The following is a 19,015-nucleotide window of genomic DNA, read 5'->3' as shown; positions in this document are numbered from 1 at the left end:
CCACCCCTAGATTTCTCATTTATAAAAAAGTGACAAAGGATTACTTTGAGGGCTAAAGGTAATAAGGAGCTCAGTGACTTGGCCATATATACTGTATCTAATACGTGTTTGTTGAATGAATGAATGAATGAATGAATGGAGGGATGCTCTGTGTTTGCTATTGTCAGCTGTCCTTGAGGGAAGGCACCAAAGGGGGTAAGGGAGGAGAGGAGCAGGGACAGAGGCCACACACATTGTGTGTACAGGATGGGGCAAGTGTACTGTAATTGTTTGCACGTTCAAGGCACCTGGTATGCTCCATACACTGTTTTCAGCACTATGGTCATGTTAACTTATTTCAACCTCACAACAAGCCTATGACATAGGCTGTCACTATCCAATGTTACAGAAGGAGAAAACTGAGGCCAGAGAAGGTGAATAATTTGCTCTGGTCACATAGCTAGAAAGGGATGGAGCTGAAGCAGGCAGCCTGGCTCCAGAAACCATATTCTTGTTTGTATTTTAAGATTTTATTTACTTTTTCATGAGACACACAGAGAGAAAGGCAGAGACGTAGGCAGAAGGAGAAGCAAGCTCCCTATGGGAGCCCGATGCTGGACTTGATCCCAAGACCCGGGATCATGACCTGAGCCAAAGGCAGATGCTCAACCATTGAGCCACCCAGGTGCCCCCCAGCAATCATATTCTTAACCATTATACCATACTCATCCCCAAACCTTTGATGATGTCCTTCAAACTTGTGGACGTGGTTGCCTTTTAATCTCTGCCACCATTTTGGTCCTCACTGGGCTGTAGGACACTGATCTCAAGAGACCTTTTCCCCAGCGAGAGGAAGGGGGCAGCATGAGAGGTAGGTGACTTCCTGACAGGCGCTGGCCCTTAAGAGCAGGCCAGGCCCCAGGGACTATAAGACAAAGCTTTGAGCTCCGGCCACTTGGCAGCTGGTTTGTCAGGATGCAGATCTTTCAGGTTGAAGAGGCCACACAGGGATTGATGAAGAGGAGGATATGGGGGCATTTCTGCCCAGTGCCCTGTCAGCCACGGCAAACCCAGGTGAGGGGTCCAGAGATCCTCACCAGGGCCTGGATACCTTCTTTGTGCTCTTGGACTGAGTGTGGCATCAGCAGAGGCCATGAATTGGTCAGGGCAGTCAGATATCCAGGGCTCTTCCTGTTGAACCTGGGGGAGTGGCTCCCTGCTTTAAGCCTTAGGCTTCTCAGAGAGTTGGGTGAGCCTCTCATGGGTTAGCGGGTATGAAAGTGACACCTCATCTTATTTTTTTTTAAAGATTTATGTATTTATTTTAGAGGGGAGGGGCAGAGGAAGAGCAAATCTCAAGCCGACTGACTCCCTGCTGAGCATGGAGCCCAACACAACAAGGGGCTCTATCCCAGGACCCTGAGATCATGACCCAAGCCAAAATCAAGAGTTGGGTGCTCACCCCACTGAGCCACCCTGGCACCCCAGCGATGGCTCATCTTGACTGTCCTTTAGGGGTCACACAGTGTGCGAAGGAATGAGGTGGTGTGGACAGAGCGAGGGCTTTGAGGTTGGCAGACCAAGCTCAGAGTAGCCTTGCATGAGTGTCTTCACCTCTCTGAGCCACTGGGTAAAACAGTAACAGACTTGAGTACATCAACACTGACATGCCTACACTCTGCCTTTGGTCCTCGAAACAGCCTTGTGAGGTGTGTGCCCCATGTTACAGAGGGGAAACTGAAGCTCCAAGGGGTTGCCTCCATTGTCTGAGGTCACACAGCTAGAAAGTGGCAGAGTCAGAATTCAGACTGGAGCAGCCAGCTCCAGAATCCACCTGCTTCACCCCTGCCCCCTGCCCCTCAACGGCTCTATCAGACCTGCCCAGTGGGGTTGAGATGCAATGAAACCCTTCCCTCCACAGGTATTAGCCCAGAGCCTGGCCCTTGGTTGGTGTAGGGTGAACATAACATGCTGTCCTTTCTAACCAGCTTGGAATCCTCCTGTTTTCTTGGGGCTGTGTTTCCACAGGTTTTGGGGCACCCCCCTCCTTTTGCCTCACACCCCTGTTCTCCCTCCTTCCCACCAGGATGTAGCCACAATGCAGTTCTGCGCCAACAAGCTGGACAAGAAGGATTTCTTTGGGAAGTCCGACCCCTTCTTGGTATTCTACAGAAGCAATGAGGATGGAACGTAAGTTCTCTGATAACACGTCACCCCTTTCCGGAATCAGGGGTGGAGGGGTGTGGTGACTTACCAGGCAGTGCTGCCTGGGATTCTTTCCTGCTCCAGGTAGAAGCTGGGGGCATCACGGTAGTGCCTGACACGCGGTTGGGACCGCTGTGGGCTGGAGGGTGAGGTGGGTGGGACGGGTAGGGGCAGGTCCCAAGCCAGCAGTGCCATTCTGAGAGGCTCAGCAATGGTGGGTGCTACGAATGTTGGAGGTGAGGGGAGTGGCAAAAGCAGGGCTAGGGTGGGAACAAGGGGCTCCTCTGATAGCATCTTCCTCCTTCCCCACAGATCAATGCATATCTCCAGCCCACCCCTCCTCCGCCTGCAGCCCTCTGAACATCCCACTACCATATGTGCCCCCCACCCAACTACCACACGCCCGGCCTGGCAAATCTGGACCCTTTTACCCACCCAGCCCCACACCTTGCCATAGGCTTCATTCAAAACCGCACACGTCTTTAGAGCCCCATTTCCTCCTCTCCTCTCCCTAATCTAGAAGCCACCCACGGTATGACGGAAACACACACGACACGTCGGCAAATGTAGGTCAGCCATGCACACAGATGCACAGATTGTAGATTGAGGGTCTGGGGACCTTGGTCCACCCCACCGATTTGCCATGTGACCTGGGGCAAGCTATAATGCCCCCTCTCTGGGTCTATTTTCTCATCAGGCCAATGAACAGGTTGGATTAGGCGGTCTCCACAGTCTCCTTAGGCAGCGCAGCTCTGGGAGGCTGTGGCCACTTACGGCTGGGATTCTGCAGAACCAGGAGGCGATGGGGCCAGGGAGGTTAATTAGAGAAACACTGCTGGAGCAGGGGAACTTGGAAGCAGGTTTGGAAGGAGAGGGAGAAAATGGGTCCATGGGGGAGGAGCAGAGGAGAATAATAGGATAGAGAAAAGGCGAGTGCAAGGGAGGTGTGCCCTGAGCAGAGGCAGCCCAGAATGGGCTCCGCCAAGGTCCCCTGGATTCTAGAACTCTGGGTGTGTGTGCGGTGCGTGTGTGTGTGTGTGCGTGTGTGTGTGTGTGTGTGTGTGTGTTGGGGGGAAGGGCGGAGCAGGGAAGATGTGTTTCAGTTCCAGGGAAAACTGATTTTAAAAACCTGAAAGAGCAAAACAAGGGAAATTAGGTGCGATCATTTGCATAACAAAAGGAGTCTTTGTCTCACTAAAGGACTCCCAGCAGGATTTCTTTAAATAATTCTTGTTGACGTTGACTTGACTGAGGGAGGGAGGAAGAAGGGCCGAGGGACGTTGCAGGCGGACGCCCACGGAAACGTCCACAGCGGTCCCCTCCAGAGAGGCGACGCCTGGTTGGGCCAGGTTTGTCTCTGAGGTGAAGGCCGGCTGGCCAGCATAGAGGGATGCGGGTTTGGGAGCAGCAGAGGGGTGTGTTGCAAAGTGTGTGCCAGTGATTGTTCTAGCAGAGCCTGTGTAGGATGGGTGGGGAGGGGGCAGGGAAGAGGGAGAGACTCGTGACTGACACCGTGAACAGGTGGGAGGTGCTGAACGCAGGCGAGCCTCGCTGGGAAGATGCGGGGAGAACGTGGGAAGGGGAGGGATGGGGGCAAAAGGACAGGGAGCAGAGCTCGCCAGGCTGGACTTGGGTGGCCACGGCAGTTGGAGCCCCCCTCCCTGTAATGGAGCTGTGGGAAACCCAGAGCATGAAAATGACAAAGGAGCTGGTCAGATGGGGGAGTCTCTTTGGGGGCGAGTTTCCCTTGAAGCATGGGCTGGATCTCTCTGGGAATGGACACCAAGGCGGCTGGAGAACCCACCCAGAGGCCCCCAAGGGGCTGGGCCAGGCTGTGGGCACAGGTCAGAGGCTGAACTGGTGGAAGCAGGGTGGTCACCCAGGGTTTGAGGAGAGAAGAGTAGAAGGTTCGGGAGACACACTCGCAGTTAGGAAGAGGTCAGGAGGAAGGTCGGTGAGGGAACCCAGGGAGTGAAAGGTCCTGGAGGGAGCGGGAAGGAAGCCTGCACAGAGCACCCACAGTGCTGCTGGCACTGCACCTACCTTATTCAGTAGCAATCACTCCTCTGGGATTAATAACGGGCTGGAGAGCAGGGCTCTGCAGGCTACCGGCCGTGCATACCTTCAGGCAAGTCTCTTAACCCAGTGGAACTTTCTGGGACTATGGAAATATTCTGTGTCTCGCCGCCCAGTACAGTCACCATTAGCTACATGTAGCTGTTGAGTGTGTGACACGGGGCTTGTGTGCCTGAGGAACTGAATTTTTAATTTAATTTAGATTGATTTAAAGAGAAATAGCCCCATGTGGCTGATGGCCACCATATTGGACTGGGCACGTATAACCTCCCCAACCTGAGTTTCTTGGTACGTGCAGTCCAGATAATCCTACCATCTCCCTCACAGGGTTGCTGTGAGGACCAAAGGAGTTACTACGTGTCACGAGAACAGGGCCTGGTGGTGTTAGCTACTGGTGTGTTTCCCCATTTTACAGCAAAGAGGAAGCTCAGAGAGAGAAAGGCACATGGCCAGGGCTGCACAACTGGTAGGAGTGGCCCTGGGACCTGAGCCCTCCCTTTCCCACCCTGCTGGTGCCTGCTCTGTCCCACACCAGGCTCCGGAGCAGATGTCAGAGTGAAGGGAGTTGAGCCAGGAGATGTCTGCAGGGACCATTTCCATGCCAGGGCCAGGCCCCCACGGCAAGGACAGCAGGGAGTTGAGAGGTCTGTGGATTTGGTGATGAGGGGCTTGGGGAAGCAGTTTCAGAACAGAGGCTGAAAGCCGAAACAGGACCATAGCAGGGCTCAGGGAGAAGCACAGAGAGAGGAAATCAGGCTAAAAGCTCAGAAGAGGGAGGCCTGGGTGGCTCAGTGGTTGAGGTCTGCCTTCGGCCCAGGTCGTGATCCCAGGGTCCTGGGATCGAGTTCTGCATCGGGCTCCCAGCAGAGAGCCTGCTTCTCCCTCTGCCTGTGTCCCTGCCTCTCTGTGTGTCTCTCACGAATAAATCAATAAAATTTAAAAAGAAAAATAAATAAATAAAAGCTCAAGACCCAGTCAAGAAAATTGGTTGGCAAGGAAGAAGAGACAGAAGTCAGAAGTCAGTGGGTCCCAAGAGATGGAGGGGCTGGGAGGGGCTGGGGCAGGTGGATGTGACTGTTCTGGGTAGGAGGTATCTGGAGCCCAGCCGGGGCCTCTGCACAGGCCATCGTCCCTCCCTTGCTGCTGCTCCTGCTCCTGATTCTCCCTCCCGAGCCCCCTCCCCAACTGGGGCAGCCACGGGGCCCCTCCTGTCCCTGTCCCCACTCCTGTCCTCGTCACCAGCTCCGGGGTGTGTGGGGAGGTCTCCCACATGTATCTCCACACTCCAGTGGGCGGGCGAGAAGGAGCAGAGAAGAGAAACGCTGAGCCGCGGTGACAGGAATGACATTTTGACTTGAAAATTGCCAGAGAAGAAATGGCACAGGCTGTGTGGGCACGGGCGGGGCCCAGGCACTTTCCGGGGTGACCTTTCCAGGCTGGGAGGTGGCTGGGGCAGATTCTGGGACATCTCAGGGGGGACAGCCTCTGCCCCCCAGCTCCGCTCTGGCTCCTGGCTGCCCTTCTGTGTGGCAGGGCTGGCCTCCAGGATGCGGCCGGCAGGCCTGGCATGGGGAGTGGGCAGGGACGCTGGATGGGAGCCCAGCGGGGAAAGCCAGCTCTACACTTCTAGTTTGCAGAGCAGGCTCAAGGATTCAGACTGGAAGAGCTGGAAGTGTCTTAGAGATTGTCGAATCCAGGGGCTCGATTTGCACTGCCTTTCATGCCAGTGAAAGCTGTGGAAACTCTCCTCTTGAGAAATACATCTATTCATTAGTTGGTTCCAAAAAAATAGTGAACACTGAGTGCCAGGCACCGGTCCGGGCACTAGATACATTACCAGTGATCAGAGAAGACAAAACTCTTGTCTTTCCAGAGCTCACATTTTAGTGACAAGCCGTGAAATAAGTAAGGAGAAACACAGACTATGTCAAATGTCAAATGATAACAGGTAAAGAGAAGCATGAAGAGGACTAGGGGACGTCAGGGTCAGGGGACCAGGGGTTCTAAATTTTGTCTCGGAGCACGTGCTTATATCAGAGGGGTAATACTTGAGTAAAGACCTGATGGAAGAGAGGAGTGAGCCATGACCATGGAAATTTGGGGAGATAGCGCTCCGGACAGGGGAACAGCAAGCATATGAAAATCACCGACCCAATTTCACCCTGATTTCAGGGGTTCACAAACCCCTAAATCCCATGCACAGATCCTTCCATGGATCTCAGATGAAGAATGACAGCAGCTAACTCCCTGAGGTTACAGGGGAGGGATTGGCTTGCTCAAGGTCACAGAGAGTGAGGGGGAGGGGGAGCAGAGTCAGTATCTCCAGACACTCCCCACCTGCTGCAGGAATTGCCTCTCAAGCATCAGCAAGAAATGGCCATCTAGTTTCCAGCTGGATACTGCTAGTGCCATGCAGCTTATGACCTCAGGAAGCTCTGGCTTCCACTATCGGGCAACTGCAGAGGTTAATCGGTTGGCCCCTCCGTTGACCTTGATTCTTCTGCCTCCCTTGGTTGGGGCCTGACATCTTCCCTCTCTTCTTCACCAGGTTCACCATCTGCCACAAGACCGAGGTCATGAAGAACACCCTAAACCCAGTCTGGCAAACCTTTTCCATTCCTGTGAGAGCGCTGTGCAATGGGGACTATGACCGGTGAGATGGGAACCTGTCCCTCCCAGATGGAGGGTGGAGGGTCAGGCTGTCCCAGGCTGGGCAGTATGTGCAGAGCCCCCTGGAGCTGTGCTGTCCCTGCCCTCACCTCTCTGGGCAGTGTCTGCCTTCACCTCCTCACAGACTTCCCTCTGCACTCTGCCCTGCTGTTGTCCCCCTGGTCTGGCAGCCCTCCACTGGTGGGGACCTCCCCAAGCTGGGGGGATGGGATCCAGGGAGCCCTGCTAGGTGTTGGGTGTCCTGGCCTGGAGCTATACAGCCTATCTCTTCACAATTTCCGGTGGAGGAGCAGGCAGGGACAGGATGGGGGGGCTCTAGATGCAGCGTGGGGGGGCCACCCCAACCCCAACTCCTAGCAGATGGACTCTGGGGAGTCAGGATCCCAAATGGGGGATGAGGGGTGGAGTACAGAGAACTTGTGAAACTTTTTTGATAGGACGCAGCCTACTCTGATTACATGTCCTCTCACACCATCATTGTTTGAGTGTAGGTTGTTGGGTGTAGATGCTGGAGACCTGGTTTCTAATCCTGACTCTGTGACTAAAAAGTACTGTCAACCTGGGCAAGTTTTGACCTGTCTGAGCCTCAGTTTCCTTATCTGTAAAGTGGGTCTTAAACATCCACCTACCTGAAAGGGCTGCTTAGAAGCTCACATGACACAGCCTACACAGAAGGCTCTGGTGTGCATAAAATACCAAACCCTGCATTGTGTCCACAAACATTTATTGACTTCCTGCCATGTGCCTGGCACCGAGCGAGATGCTGGGAAATCAGCAGGGAGCAAAACACACAGTCTTCACCCTTCGCCCAACCTCGGGGAGTTTACATTCTCGTGGGGGAGCCAGACATTAATCCGATAATCACACAAAGAAACGTATAATTACAAGTTGTGCTAAGTGCTGGGGAGTGGAGGGCATGTGAGATGGGTGCTGCAAGGTGGTATTGGTCTGTGTGAAGTTTCGTGAACCCGGCCTTGCTTCCTGGTGATCACTGTTGCCAGTGGATGAGCTAGCAGAGGGTACACAGGCAGGGCCACCCAGGCTGCCTTGAGGAAGCTGGGCCTCTGTTGGCCACTCCAAAGGGAGCACTGGGGTATCACAACGACCCCTCAGGGCATCCTGGCTGATGGCATTGGCAGGGGCTCCCTGGGACTGGGTATGTGTGGTGGGGGTGGAGTGGGAATGACAGTGCAGATGGCCTTCAGACACCCCCTGCCTCCCCCCCCGCCCCCGAAACCCTGAGGCTACCCTATTAGGCTGCGGATCTAGGAGATGAGGTGGCTCCTTTTCCTGCCTCTTGGCTGGGACTGAGCAGCCACCATGTATTCCACAGGCAGTCACCGAGCACCTACTATGTGCCCCACACGACACCTGCAGCTGTGTGGCATTCAAGGGAATGTAGTTCCATCTCTAGGGAGCCTCTCGTCTGACCCCAGGGAGCTCAGATGTGCACACATCTGCATTTTAGATAGCTAAATAATTGTGCAAAATGAGACTGAAGACAAAAATAGGCATTCTGGCCAAATGAACCCTGGCTACGTGTCTGGCCGGGTCCTGGGGCTTCTGGGGTACTGCGGTGTGGGAGGACAGTCTGGTTGGAGCAGTAGGGTGTAAAGGAGGCTTGGGGAAGGCTGGAAGGTGCTGGGGGGTATTGGTTCTTGGAAGAATGAATCTGATAGGGAGAGATGACAGGAAGGGAGGAGAAATTCAAGGTTGGGGGATGGGAGAGCCTAGCAATTCACATCTCACTGGGTGGGAGGAAAGGGGATCTTTGGCCCCACTGCTTGGAGATTATTGGAGGTCCAGCTGGCCGCCACTTACACAGGACCCTGCACCCCAGCCTTGTCAGGGACAGTGAGGAGGGCAGCCAGCCTCAAAGACCTGGGCTTACTGTTCAGGCACCAGAGGAGCTAAGGGTGCAGGTGGTGGGGAACACCTCTGTAGGCCCCCATTTCCCCCCTCTCAGGCTGAGAGCCCCAGACTGGTCGCCCTCCAGGATGGCCAGGCAGCTCAGGCCCTTCTCTACAGCTGGGAACAGATTGGCCGTGATGTGCCTGACTGGTGTTAATGGAGGGGGCCGGGCCCATTACGTGGGCCTGGTAAGCCAACAGGCCCGTCTGCCACTGAGTACTACTGTGACCTCAGTACCCAGCAGCCTCTTGGGAGGCACGAGTGTCCAGAGGCCCTCTCAGGGTGGGAGAGGGAGGGGTTTGTGCAGGAAAATGAAGCCACTTTTCCGCTCCCTCCGAGGTGCCTCTTGTTCACAAGAGCACATTCAGAACCCAGCAGCCATGTCTTCCAAGCCAGCCAGGCACCGGGTACCATGTTGGGTGCTATGGGCATAGTGAACCTCAGACCTAAGCCTCCCTGTTAGGGAGACAGGCAGGTCATAATATTAATAATTAATAATAATAGTAAAGGCTCCTGTAGTACTCCTGTGGTAATTTATGTACATGCACTAAGTTAATTCTCCTAACCATGAGTGGTTCCCCTGAAAAAGGCACAAATACTACCCACATTTTACAGGTAAAGAAACTGAGTGCCAATGAGGTTAAGTAGCTCACCTGGGATCTTACTGCCAGTCAGTGGTAGAACCAGGACTTGGAGCCAAGCAGGCTGGCTAGAGAATCTATTCTTGACCCTCACGCTCTGTTGCCAAAGGGTTAAGACGGGTGTGAGGGGGGTATGTTTGGAGGAGGTTTGCCCAGGGGCTCGGCGCAGGTCTGCTTTGAGCCTGGAGGTGAAGACTCAAAGGCCTTACCATCTGCCTAGATCTGGGGGTGAAAGGGATGTATAGGTCATTAGTGTTTGGAGCTGGGGTTGAGAGACAGAAATGGAAAGGTGACAGGGAGCCGGGGTGGGGGGCGGCTGTGGGACAGGCAGGCGGTGCTCTGCCAAGGGGAGAAGAGGACAGGATGCTGGCAGAGGTGAGGTGCCCAAGGCCCTGCACAGATCGGGAGCAGGAGAGAGTCGTGGGGGATGGTCAGGGAGCTATGAGGGGGTACCTGGAGAAGGCGGTTGGAGGCAGGAGCCAAGGGGGAAGAATCCAAATAGAAGTATCAGCTCCCACCATCAAGAAGATGGCCGGGAGGGTGAGAACCAGGGCAATTTACTTGGAATGATGGCAGTGGAAACCAGTTACGATTACCGAGTCTTTTGGACATGGGCCAAATTGTGTTCTACTTGGTTTAAATAATGATCTTATTTTGTGAATTTAAATTCCACAGTAGCCCTAGCAGTTGGGTACTAGTGACATGCCCATTTCACAGAGAGGGAAACAGAGGCCTGGAGCTTATGTATCTTGGCAAAGTGAGGAGAAGGTACATTTCCCTTCTATGGAAGCTGCCTTCTCCAGAAGCAAAGGTCCCCCTACCTCTGCTGTGTCTCCAGTCCAAACCCAAGCGAGCCAGCTGAGCAGAGCTGGAGTCAGAGCCAGTCCAGCCCTCCTCCATGGGGTGAAGTAGGTGACGACAAGAAATACTCCCCCTGCCTTTCCTGAAAGCCCCTCTACTGTCTCCTTGAACACTGACTGTGTAACTTGAGGATTTATCCCCCTTGAGCCAGATTCTCCTGGTTGGGCTGCTGCCACACACTCATACCTCACTGTTGAATGAGTGGATGTTAAGAGGGTAAGTGTACTGGGTCCTTACCTGGCGAGGGGAGAGGATTCCCCAGGATGGGGGGTGTCCCATCACGGAAGCTTCACACCTCTGTGGGCCTGCTGGAGAAGCCTTCTTCTCCTTTGAACCCCCACCGCACACTGAATATGTGGAGGCCCCAGCCAGTGTATCTGACCTGGATTCGGAGTGTTTTAGCCTCACCAGCTTACACATGCAGAAAAAGCTGAATGCAGGCAGAGGAGGCAAAGCCCCTTCGCTATGGCTGCGTGTGCACCAAGCCCCGCCATCCAGAGGGGTGTCGTAGCATGCTGCAGTGAGCCCCGGCACCCCTCTTCTTCCCTGAAGCCTCTAGACTGTTGGGCTCAGTCAGTTTAGGGCTGAGCCCTGGTGACCTGTCAGCCCAGTACCTCTTCCTGCCCTGGTGAGGCTCATTAGGAGGCCGGCCTGCAGCTCTGCTCGGAGGAGTCTATAGATAGAGCTGTCGGTGCCGAGAGGGAAGCCTGCGGTCTTTGCCAGTGTCCCTCAGTCCTGCTGGCCTGTCGACGCTCACAGAGACCCAGCTTTGTCACTGCAGCCCCAGGCACCCAGAGACCCACAGGACCCTGGCTCCCAGCCCCAGGCCTGGCCTCACGGCTGAGCAGCTGTGTAATTTGGGGAAAGCCACGTACTCCGGGCTTCCCCATGTGATTTCATGGAAGGAGGGAATCATTACTGCACAGTAACTTCACGAAGTTGTGAGGTCTCAGTCAGGCAACAGATTTTTTTTATTTAAGATTTTATTTTTTTATTCAAAGAGACACAGGCAGATGGAGAAGCAGGCTCCCAGCAAGGAGCCTGATGCGGGAGTCGATCTCAGGACCCTGGGATCACGACCTGAGCCAAAGGCAGATGCCCAACCGCTGAGCCACCCAAATGTCCCAGGCAACAGATATTTAAATAATATTTATATTACCTACTACATGCTAGGCATGCTAGAACTGTCCCAGAGCCTGCAGCCTTCTCTGGCCACCTCCCTGCCTCCCAGATTAGGAGCTCTGTGTTGTTCTGAGCCTTTAATGCCAAAGATGTTCGTATTTTGGACAGCAGAGGCCCATTTCCTTGTGCCACACCCAGCAGCCCCTCCTCTAGGGCCCTGCCCCAGAAGTCACAGTTGGTCTATTGTGAGCCTTCGTTAGGCCTGGTTGTGCCTACAGCCCACAAGTGGCACATGGGGTGACCTGGGCACCCCAGCTGGGGCTGGAGAGTGACAGAGCTGCCTATAGAGGATTTGGAGCTGTGTTTGGCCTCTGCTGCTGCCTGGCCTTGTCTCTGGGCACTGTTTCTCTCACCTCTTGCCCTGGTGCTGGAGGCTGCAGCCTCGGAGCTAATCTGAGCCCCAAACTCTAGTCTTCCCTAGAGCCTCCACTGTGGCTGGGCTGAGTTTACACAGGAATCTCACACCCAGGGGGGTTTCAACCTCAGCTGCAAGTTAAAATTCCCCAAGGAACTTTTAATAGTCCCCCCTGCCCCCAGCCCAGGCTGTACCCCTGACCAACTGATTTTGAACCTCTGGGGTAGGGCGCTGGCCTCAGAATTGCTAAATTGTGCCAGGGAATCCTGTGTGCAAACAGGGTGGAAAGCAGTGCTCTCCCCTAGAGAAGGTCAGTGGCTCTGGCCACGCATTCCAACCAGCCAGGGGACTTTCCAAAACTACCTGTGCCTGTTACCCCAACCAATTAAATCAAGCCCTCTGGCCCTGGGATTAAAAAAAAAAAAAAAAAAAAATCTCTCCAGTGATTATTTTGGGTCTCCAAGGCTGTGGCTGTAACCAGGGTCCTCCTACAGCCTCTGAACACGTGGCTGTCACTGATCTAGTCACCTAAAGGCTGGTGTCCATGGTCTGAGAAGAAGCAATCCTTGCTGGGTCCCGGAAAGTCCCCCGCAGAGGTGCCCGGCTCTGCGAAGGACTGGGGGACCTTGGCATTGTGGGGCAGGGTCCCAGCCCCCACCCTCACCAGCTCTGTGACCTGGGCACGTCACTGGCAGCCGTTCAGGCTCAGCTTCCCCATCTGAAAATGAGGGGGGCTGGAGGTTATCACTCCAGAACATGCACAGCAGAGCTGCTTGGGAACCCTTTGTTGTTTTTTTAAGATTTTATTTTTTATTCATGAGAGACACACAGAGAGAGGCAGAGACGCAGGCAGAGGGAGAAGCAGGCTCCCTGCAGGGAGCCCGATGTGGGACTGGATCCCGGGTCTCCAGGATCACGCCCTGAGCTGAAGGCGGCCACTCGACCGCTGAGCCCCCCAGGCGCCCCTTGGGAAGCCTTTAAACCAGATCCCGGGGCCCTGGCCAGAGCTGCCAAGTACAGGACTTGGAGCCCGTGTGTGTCTGAAAAGCTCCCCCGTGATCTGCCAGGCAGCCAGGCTTGGATGCCACTGAGGTCACTTCCAGCCTTGTCATTCTAGGGAGTGAAGTTGCAGAGCCCAGGTACCCAGGCACCGGTGTCCCGGATTTAAGCAAATTTCCCCCGAAAAGCTCTCCAACTGTGGCCGAAGGGCAAAGTGGAGAGGAAGAGGCCCTTTTCCAGGGGCCCACCTGCGCGGCGGGTGCCCAGTTCTGCAAAGTCGCTGTCATCCCTCCTCGAGGGTGGTCCGCGCTCGGGCCCTCCAGGTCGCGCAGCGCCCGCCCGCGGCCTCGTTCCCCTTTCAGCTCACCAGCAGACCTTCGGGGGCCTTTGGGTCTTTCCACCCAGTTCACTTCAGAGAGACACAGTTTTTTGGGTTTCACTAGAATTCAGAGGATTCCTTTACATGACGGGCTGCCGTGCCTGCCCCCTTTAACAGTACAGGTCACCGAAAGCCCCGGCTGGTGGTTGGTGCACGACCTACCACACGCCCCTTCTTTGGGAACAGTCGGCGCCCCGCGGCCGGCAGGTCCGCACCCCCGCCCTCCAGCCCCGGGGAGGCGCATCCGCGGGGTGACAGCGCCTCCTGCTGGGCGCGGCGCAAGCTCGAGGCCGACGCCTCGCCGACCCGGGCAGTGGGCAGCGCCCCGGGGCCGACGCCGGTCGCGGGGCGCCGGGCGCCGGGCGCCGTGTGAGTGGAAGACAGGCCCAGGCAGCGGCCTGCGGAGCCCCGCTTAGGACTGGGGGCTGGACACCCCGGCTGCCCACGCTCCGGCCGCTCCCCGGGACCCTGGCAGCGCCCCCTTCCCTGGGCATCCCTGGAGGACCACCTTCACCAAGGGTTAACCCGCACCCCTCCACCTCCCTCCTCCCTCCCACCTCTGGTCTGCTAGCCTGTTGCCATGGAAACGAGCTAAAAATAAAATGGGCTCCCAAAGCCCAGCCCCATGCACAGGAGTCAAAACAAACTAATTAAAGCAGCCAGGCTAAAATGTGAAGATAATTACACCCTCACTCAGGAGCCAGTCGTGGCAATGGAAAAGCTCAGCAGGCTGTCCTTGACGCAGGGGCCCTGAGCCCCTCCCTGCGGTGTGAGACTCAGCACTCAGGCTCCCACCTGCACCAAGTCTTGTTACCCCTCGGGGGGAGACCCCCTCCTGCTTAGGCCTGAGATCCCGAGAGTGCCACACTCCCACTGCGATGCCCCCACCCTTGATAAAGTCACCATGTGGCCTCATCCTGGGACCTGTGCCCCATCTGGGGTGGCAAGGAGAAGGTGGGGTGAACTGAAGCTAGAGGCCGTTTCTCCACATCCTGCCTGAAACTTGGGGGGGGCCTCTGTCCCAAGACCTTTGCCAAAAGGTCTCAAGATAGTTCCTTTGTCTCTTGGGCTCCCGCGCCTCCACTGAGGGCCCTGGAGCCTGGTGGGTGTCCCTGTGTGCCCTTCTGGCCCAGGAGCACAGGAGGGGCCTTGTCTTCAGGCTACATCGGTCTGGGTCAAGCCTGTCCCACCACAGGCCCTTTGCCTTGCAGGACCATCAAGGTGGAAGTGTACGACTGGGATCGGGATGGCAGGTAAGCAGGCAGAAGGACAAAAGGTGAGCAGGAATGAGGACAGCCCCTTAGGGTGATTGGGCCCTGCCCTCACATGGGGAGAACTACTATGCCTGTGGTAGCTCTGGGGGTGCTGGGGCCTGGGTTCTCCGGTGGGAGGTCCGCTGCCCCTGCCCGGCTCTGCTGAGGCACCAGAGGATCTCTGTCCTGTGTAACATGGTGCCAGGGGCCTAAGAGGTCTCTTCCTCAAATAGCTGCCTAGCAGCCAGCCGGTGCCTAAAGCTCACCCCATTTGGGAGAATAAGGATTTTTCTGAAATGTGCCTATTCTAATGCAAAGATACTAGTGATCCCCTGAGCATCCGTGTTTTCTGTGTGAGGCCAAGCATCGTGGGGTGACCAAGGTGCAGAAGACAAGCTCAGCCCTCAGAGACTCCTCTTTGTCTAGTGGAGGGCCCTTGGCATATTAAAGGAAGTGTTTGCAGGGAGCAGGCCCTGAGAGTGGGCTATGGGAAGGGTACACTTTGATGCACCCTAATGGTCTCTGGAGCCATGAGGCAGTTTCTGAGTAGGGCCAAGCCTGGCCAGGAGGAGGGCACATCCTACCTGGGTTTTGGGAGGCCAGTACCCTCCCTGTGTGCGAATGTAAGCGCCCCCCAAGGAGCAGTGTCACTGGGAATTCATAGATGAGGACAAGAACGGGCCTCTCATGAGTGGCCTCTCATGGCCCCTCTAGTCCAGAAACCTCACTGGCTCCCACTTGCCTGTTGAACCAAACCTAATGTGTCATTCTGACTTCTGTGACTCCACTACTAGAGGTGTCGTGAGGGGGCTTTAAGCCCCATCATCTCCATCCGTACCTCTCCAGTCTGTGATGTGGATAGGGGGTCCTGTAAAGGGCTGTGCAGATATAACTCTAAGTTAGGCCCTGGCCATTCCTGGTTGCTCACCTTCCTGTGAGTCATTCCGAGACAGGACTCCAGGGCCACAGCATCTCTGTTAACTTGCTTTGTTAACCACATAACAGGCAAGTCAGCTACATGTTTATCTTACCCTGGAGGTCCCCCATACTTCTTCTTCACCAGGGAAAACTGGGGACAGCCACCAGGTGTCATAGGGTCCTGCCATCAAGGAGCTCATAGTCTGAGTGCCAAGAGCTATAAATGTGTAGTGAAAATACAGAGCGGGTACAAGGCAGGGCCAGGCCCCAGGGACTTCTCCCGGGCATCACTCTCCAGCACCTCTGGGGGGTACTCCAGGCTCCCTCTGTCAGGGCGGGGACAGTGAAAGACAGCCAGCCGCAGAGGAGACAGGAGTTGTCCTGCACCTGCTTTTTGCTGCACTTAACACACACATACAACACACTTGTGGGGGCCAGAGTGCCAGAAGGCGTGGCCACTGCAGAAAACACCTCCAGCTGCCTCGATGGACATGACGCAAATTGTCTTTTCAAAAACTGTTATTGGAAAAATGGCAAATACACAGAAAAAGAGAAGACTTTAATGAATGCTTTTAAGCCTATCATCTGAATTTAACAAGTGTTACATGTTGCCACATTTCCTTTAGCTGTGTTTTGCTGATGTAGTTTAAATTACAGACATCAAGGCATTTTTTACCTCTAAATATCTCATTGAGAATGTCTAAAAAATAAGGACATTTTCCTACAGAACCACGAATGCCATTATTACACCTGACACATTGAACAATAAATAATTCTTGAATACCACCTAATATTCATCTCATATTTAAATTTCTCCAGTTGTCCCCAGAATACCTTGCACAGCTGGCTTGTTCCAACAAGAATCCAAGTAGAAGTGGTCCCCTTCTCCGGGGCCCTGCTCTTGGCTAGGTGACCACTGGGTCTCCTGCTCCGTGGTGACACTGACTCTTGCCAGGGACCCAGGCTCTCTGCTGGCATGCACCCCTGCAGCAGAGGTCCTGGGCAGGATGGGGAGCCAGAAGAAGGGATGTGAGAGGCGGGCAGTTGGCTAGAAGCAGTGTGCAGCCTGGGCCACGCCGTCTCACAGTAGCCTTCTCTTGCAGCCACGACTTCATTGGCGAGTTCACCACCAGCTACCGGGAGCTGGCCCGCGGGCAGAGCCAGTTCAACATCTATGAGGTGAGGTGGATACCCCAAGTCTGGGGTTTGCTCTCCTTATACGTACCTCCCAGCCATTGAGGACTGCAGTGTGCCATGAGCTGGGCGGGGGTTTTTGCATGTTCTCCTGTGAGGTGGGAGTTACTGTCCCAGTCTAGAGCTAAGAAGCCTGAGTCTCAGAGGAGTTCAGGAATTTGCCCAAGGACATGTGGTTCTGTAGGTTGCAGAATCAAGAGGCAAACAATGTTGAGTTATAGTGACCCCACAAAAAGCAGTTCTGACAGGATGGCGGAGGAGGGGTGCTGATGGGGCAGACTGTGGGGGACATTATCAGAAGGCTGCGAGGTCTGACACCCAAGGTCCTGAGTTGGAAATGGCCCTCTGCCTTCAATCAGAACCGTTTCAGGGCCTGCTGAGTATCTTACTGTTTCTGGAAGGAGAGTCAGAGGAACAGAGGTCAGGACAGCTCCATCTGGATGTGGAGAACCTGGACAGGGCCCCCAGTCCTTCTGGAGATAATAGTGTTTGCCCTCAAAGGACAGTTCCTGCTGCTGAGCCTTTGCTCGTGTGTGCTCACCGTCCTGGGGTGCCCTCCCAGCTTGAGTCCCAGCTCCCCTATTGGCGTTCCCAACCACTCTGGCCTCGTGCTTTCTCCCTCACATCAGCTTCATGGACAGCATGTCATGCTGGACCCACTGAAGTGCAGAAACTTCTAGCCCTAATAACTTCTTGGGTTCATACTCTGACTCTAACCACGTCCCAGCCTTGTGACGTGGGCTAAGTCCCTGAACCATTCTGTGCCAGGCACGCTGAGCATTAAAGAAGTCACTAGAACAGTGCCTGCCCCTTGTGAGCGTTCCATCAAGGCTGTCTTCTAGCGTCATCTGTTGCGCGCCTGTGTGCCAGGAGATTTAGATTTCACGGCAGCCCTGGAAATGGGCTCCCTCCTCACAGGAGCAGCCACTCAGCTAGTAACGTTGAAGAGCAGGCTTTGGCTCCCATCACCGAGTCTGAACCACTCCACACTTGCACTCCTTCACTCTGTGTCTCTGTTCTTTTTTTTTTAGATTTATTTATTTTTAATTTTTAAAGATTTTATTTATTCATGAGAGACACACAGGGAGAGAGAGGCAGAGACACAGGCAGAGGGAGAAGCAGGCTCCATGCAGGGAGCCCAGTGCAGGACTCGATCCCAGGACCTCGGGATCACGGCCTGAGCCAAAGGCAGACGGCCAACCACTGAGCCAGCCAGGCGTCTCTGTTCTGAGTGGGCAGCTCTTGTGTTCCATTTAGACAGAAGCTCCGTAAGGGCAGGCTAGGCGACAGCCCTTCCCGTGGCCTCCCTTCACGTCGGCCTGTGCAGCGCCAGGCACCCAGTAGGTGCTTGTGATCCGAGCACATACTGAATTCAGTTGAACGAGGCCACTGTGAAGATAGAGCGTGGGTGAATTTCTTTGAAAGGGCTCTGATCCTCGCAGTTAATTACTTTGTTTTCTGCATCGGCAAAGGGGAGGGCTCTCTTTGTTCCCCCACCCAGGCAGAGAGAAGCAGGATCCATCCTTTTCTGGCTTCCTCTAAAGAGGTTTTTTAGAGCAGGAATGGAAGGGATTATGTCTCTCGGAGTTTAGCTTTTAAGTGTGCTTGACAGGCTCAGAAGAGGCCATGATCTCTCAAGCTAAAAGCAGAAAAGGTTGGATTGATTCGTTTTCTCCATTGGAAATATCATCAGTTAGAAAAGGAATTACACTCCGGCAGTCCCAGGGGAGCAGGCCTTGCACTGTGGGCCGTGTCCCCGGAAGGCCTCTCTAAAGGTCCAAACTGCCTGAGGAGAGAACAGGCTTCTGCAGGAAAGACTCATCGTGGGCGCTGGCCTCAGCCTGAGTGTCTGGCTCACATGTCCAGCTGTCTGGCGGCCACTCTTCAGACTCAGCCTTCCCCACCTGAAGGCACCGGCTGAAGCCTCTCATAGCTGTCCCCTCTCCCTGGCCAGCGGGCTCCATCTCCTGGTCTGTCACCATGGGGGCCATGGTGCCTGGGGAGTCGACCTTGACGCCTCCTGCCCCTCACCCCACATCCACTCCACCACTGAATCCCACTCCTCCTATCACCTACAGATTCTGACCTTTGTTCCTTTTGCTCCCATCCACCCCCAATGCCATCATCTCCCCGGTGTGTGGGGCTTTGCAACAGCCCTCCTAACAGCCTTCCCACCTCCTTCCATCTGCCATTCAGTGATCCAAGGGCTCCTCCAAAATGATAATCTGATCACATGGCTGCCCTGCTTAACCTTTGGCCTTGCATCCCACCTACTGCCTGGTCAGGGTTCACACTGAGGGGTGGGTGGGGAGGAGATTCAGAATGACTCCCCTGCCGCAGCTGAGATCCTAAAGGGCCCTTTACCTACAAGGTAGAGTCCAAGCTCCTCCAC

The 19,015-nt window shown here is 54.9% G+C and overlaps 1 protein-coding gene across 7 annotated transcripts in view; it reads left to right on the top strand.

Moving 5' to 3' along the window:
* Positions 1-19,015, top strand: part of CPNE5 (copine 5) — a 90,416-nt gene that overhangs the window by 53,274 nt on the left and 18,127 nt on the right. For 3 of the 7 annotated variants that reach the window (XM_038553892.1, XM_038553893.1, XM_038553894.1), the window contains 4 exons: positions 2,066-2,169; positions 6,809-6,913; positions 14,470-14,511; positions 16,533-16,608. In XM_038553892.1, coding sequence (XP_038409820.1) covers positions 2,066-2,169; positions 6,809-6,913; positions 14,470-14,511; positions 16,533-16,608 — 327 coding nt within the window. Of the gene's footprint in view, positions 1-2,065; positions 2,170-2,919; positions 3,045-3,422; positions 3,547-6,808; positions 6,914-13,895; positions 14,213-14,469; positions 14,512-16,532; positions 16,609-19,015 lie in introns of those variants that run through there. The other 4 variants (XM_038553897.1, XM_038553895.1, XM_038553896.1 and 1 more) reach the window with 4 other exon arrangements.

Source organism: Canis lupus, chromosome 12 (genome assembly GCF_011100685.1).
Source record: "Canis lupus familiaris isolate Mischka breed German Shepherd chromosome 12, alternate assembly UU_Cfam_GSD_1.0, whole genome shotgun sequence".
NCBI lineage: Eukaryota > Metazoa > Chordata > Mammalia > Carnivora > Canidae > Canis > Canis lupus.
The sequence above is the reverse complement of the archived record's forward strand: the minus strand, read 5'-3'. Positions and strand labels throughout refer to the sequence as shown.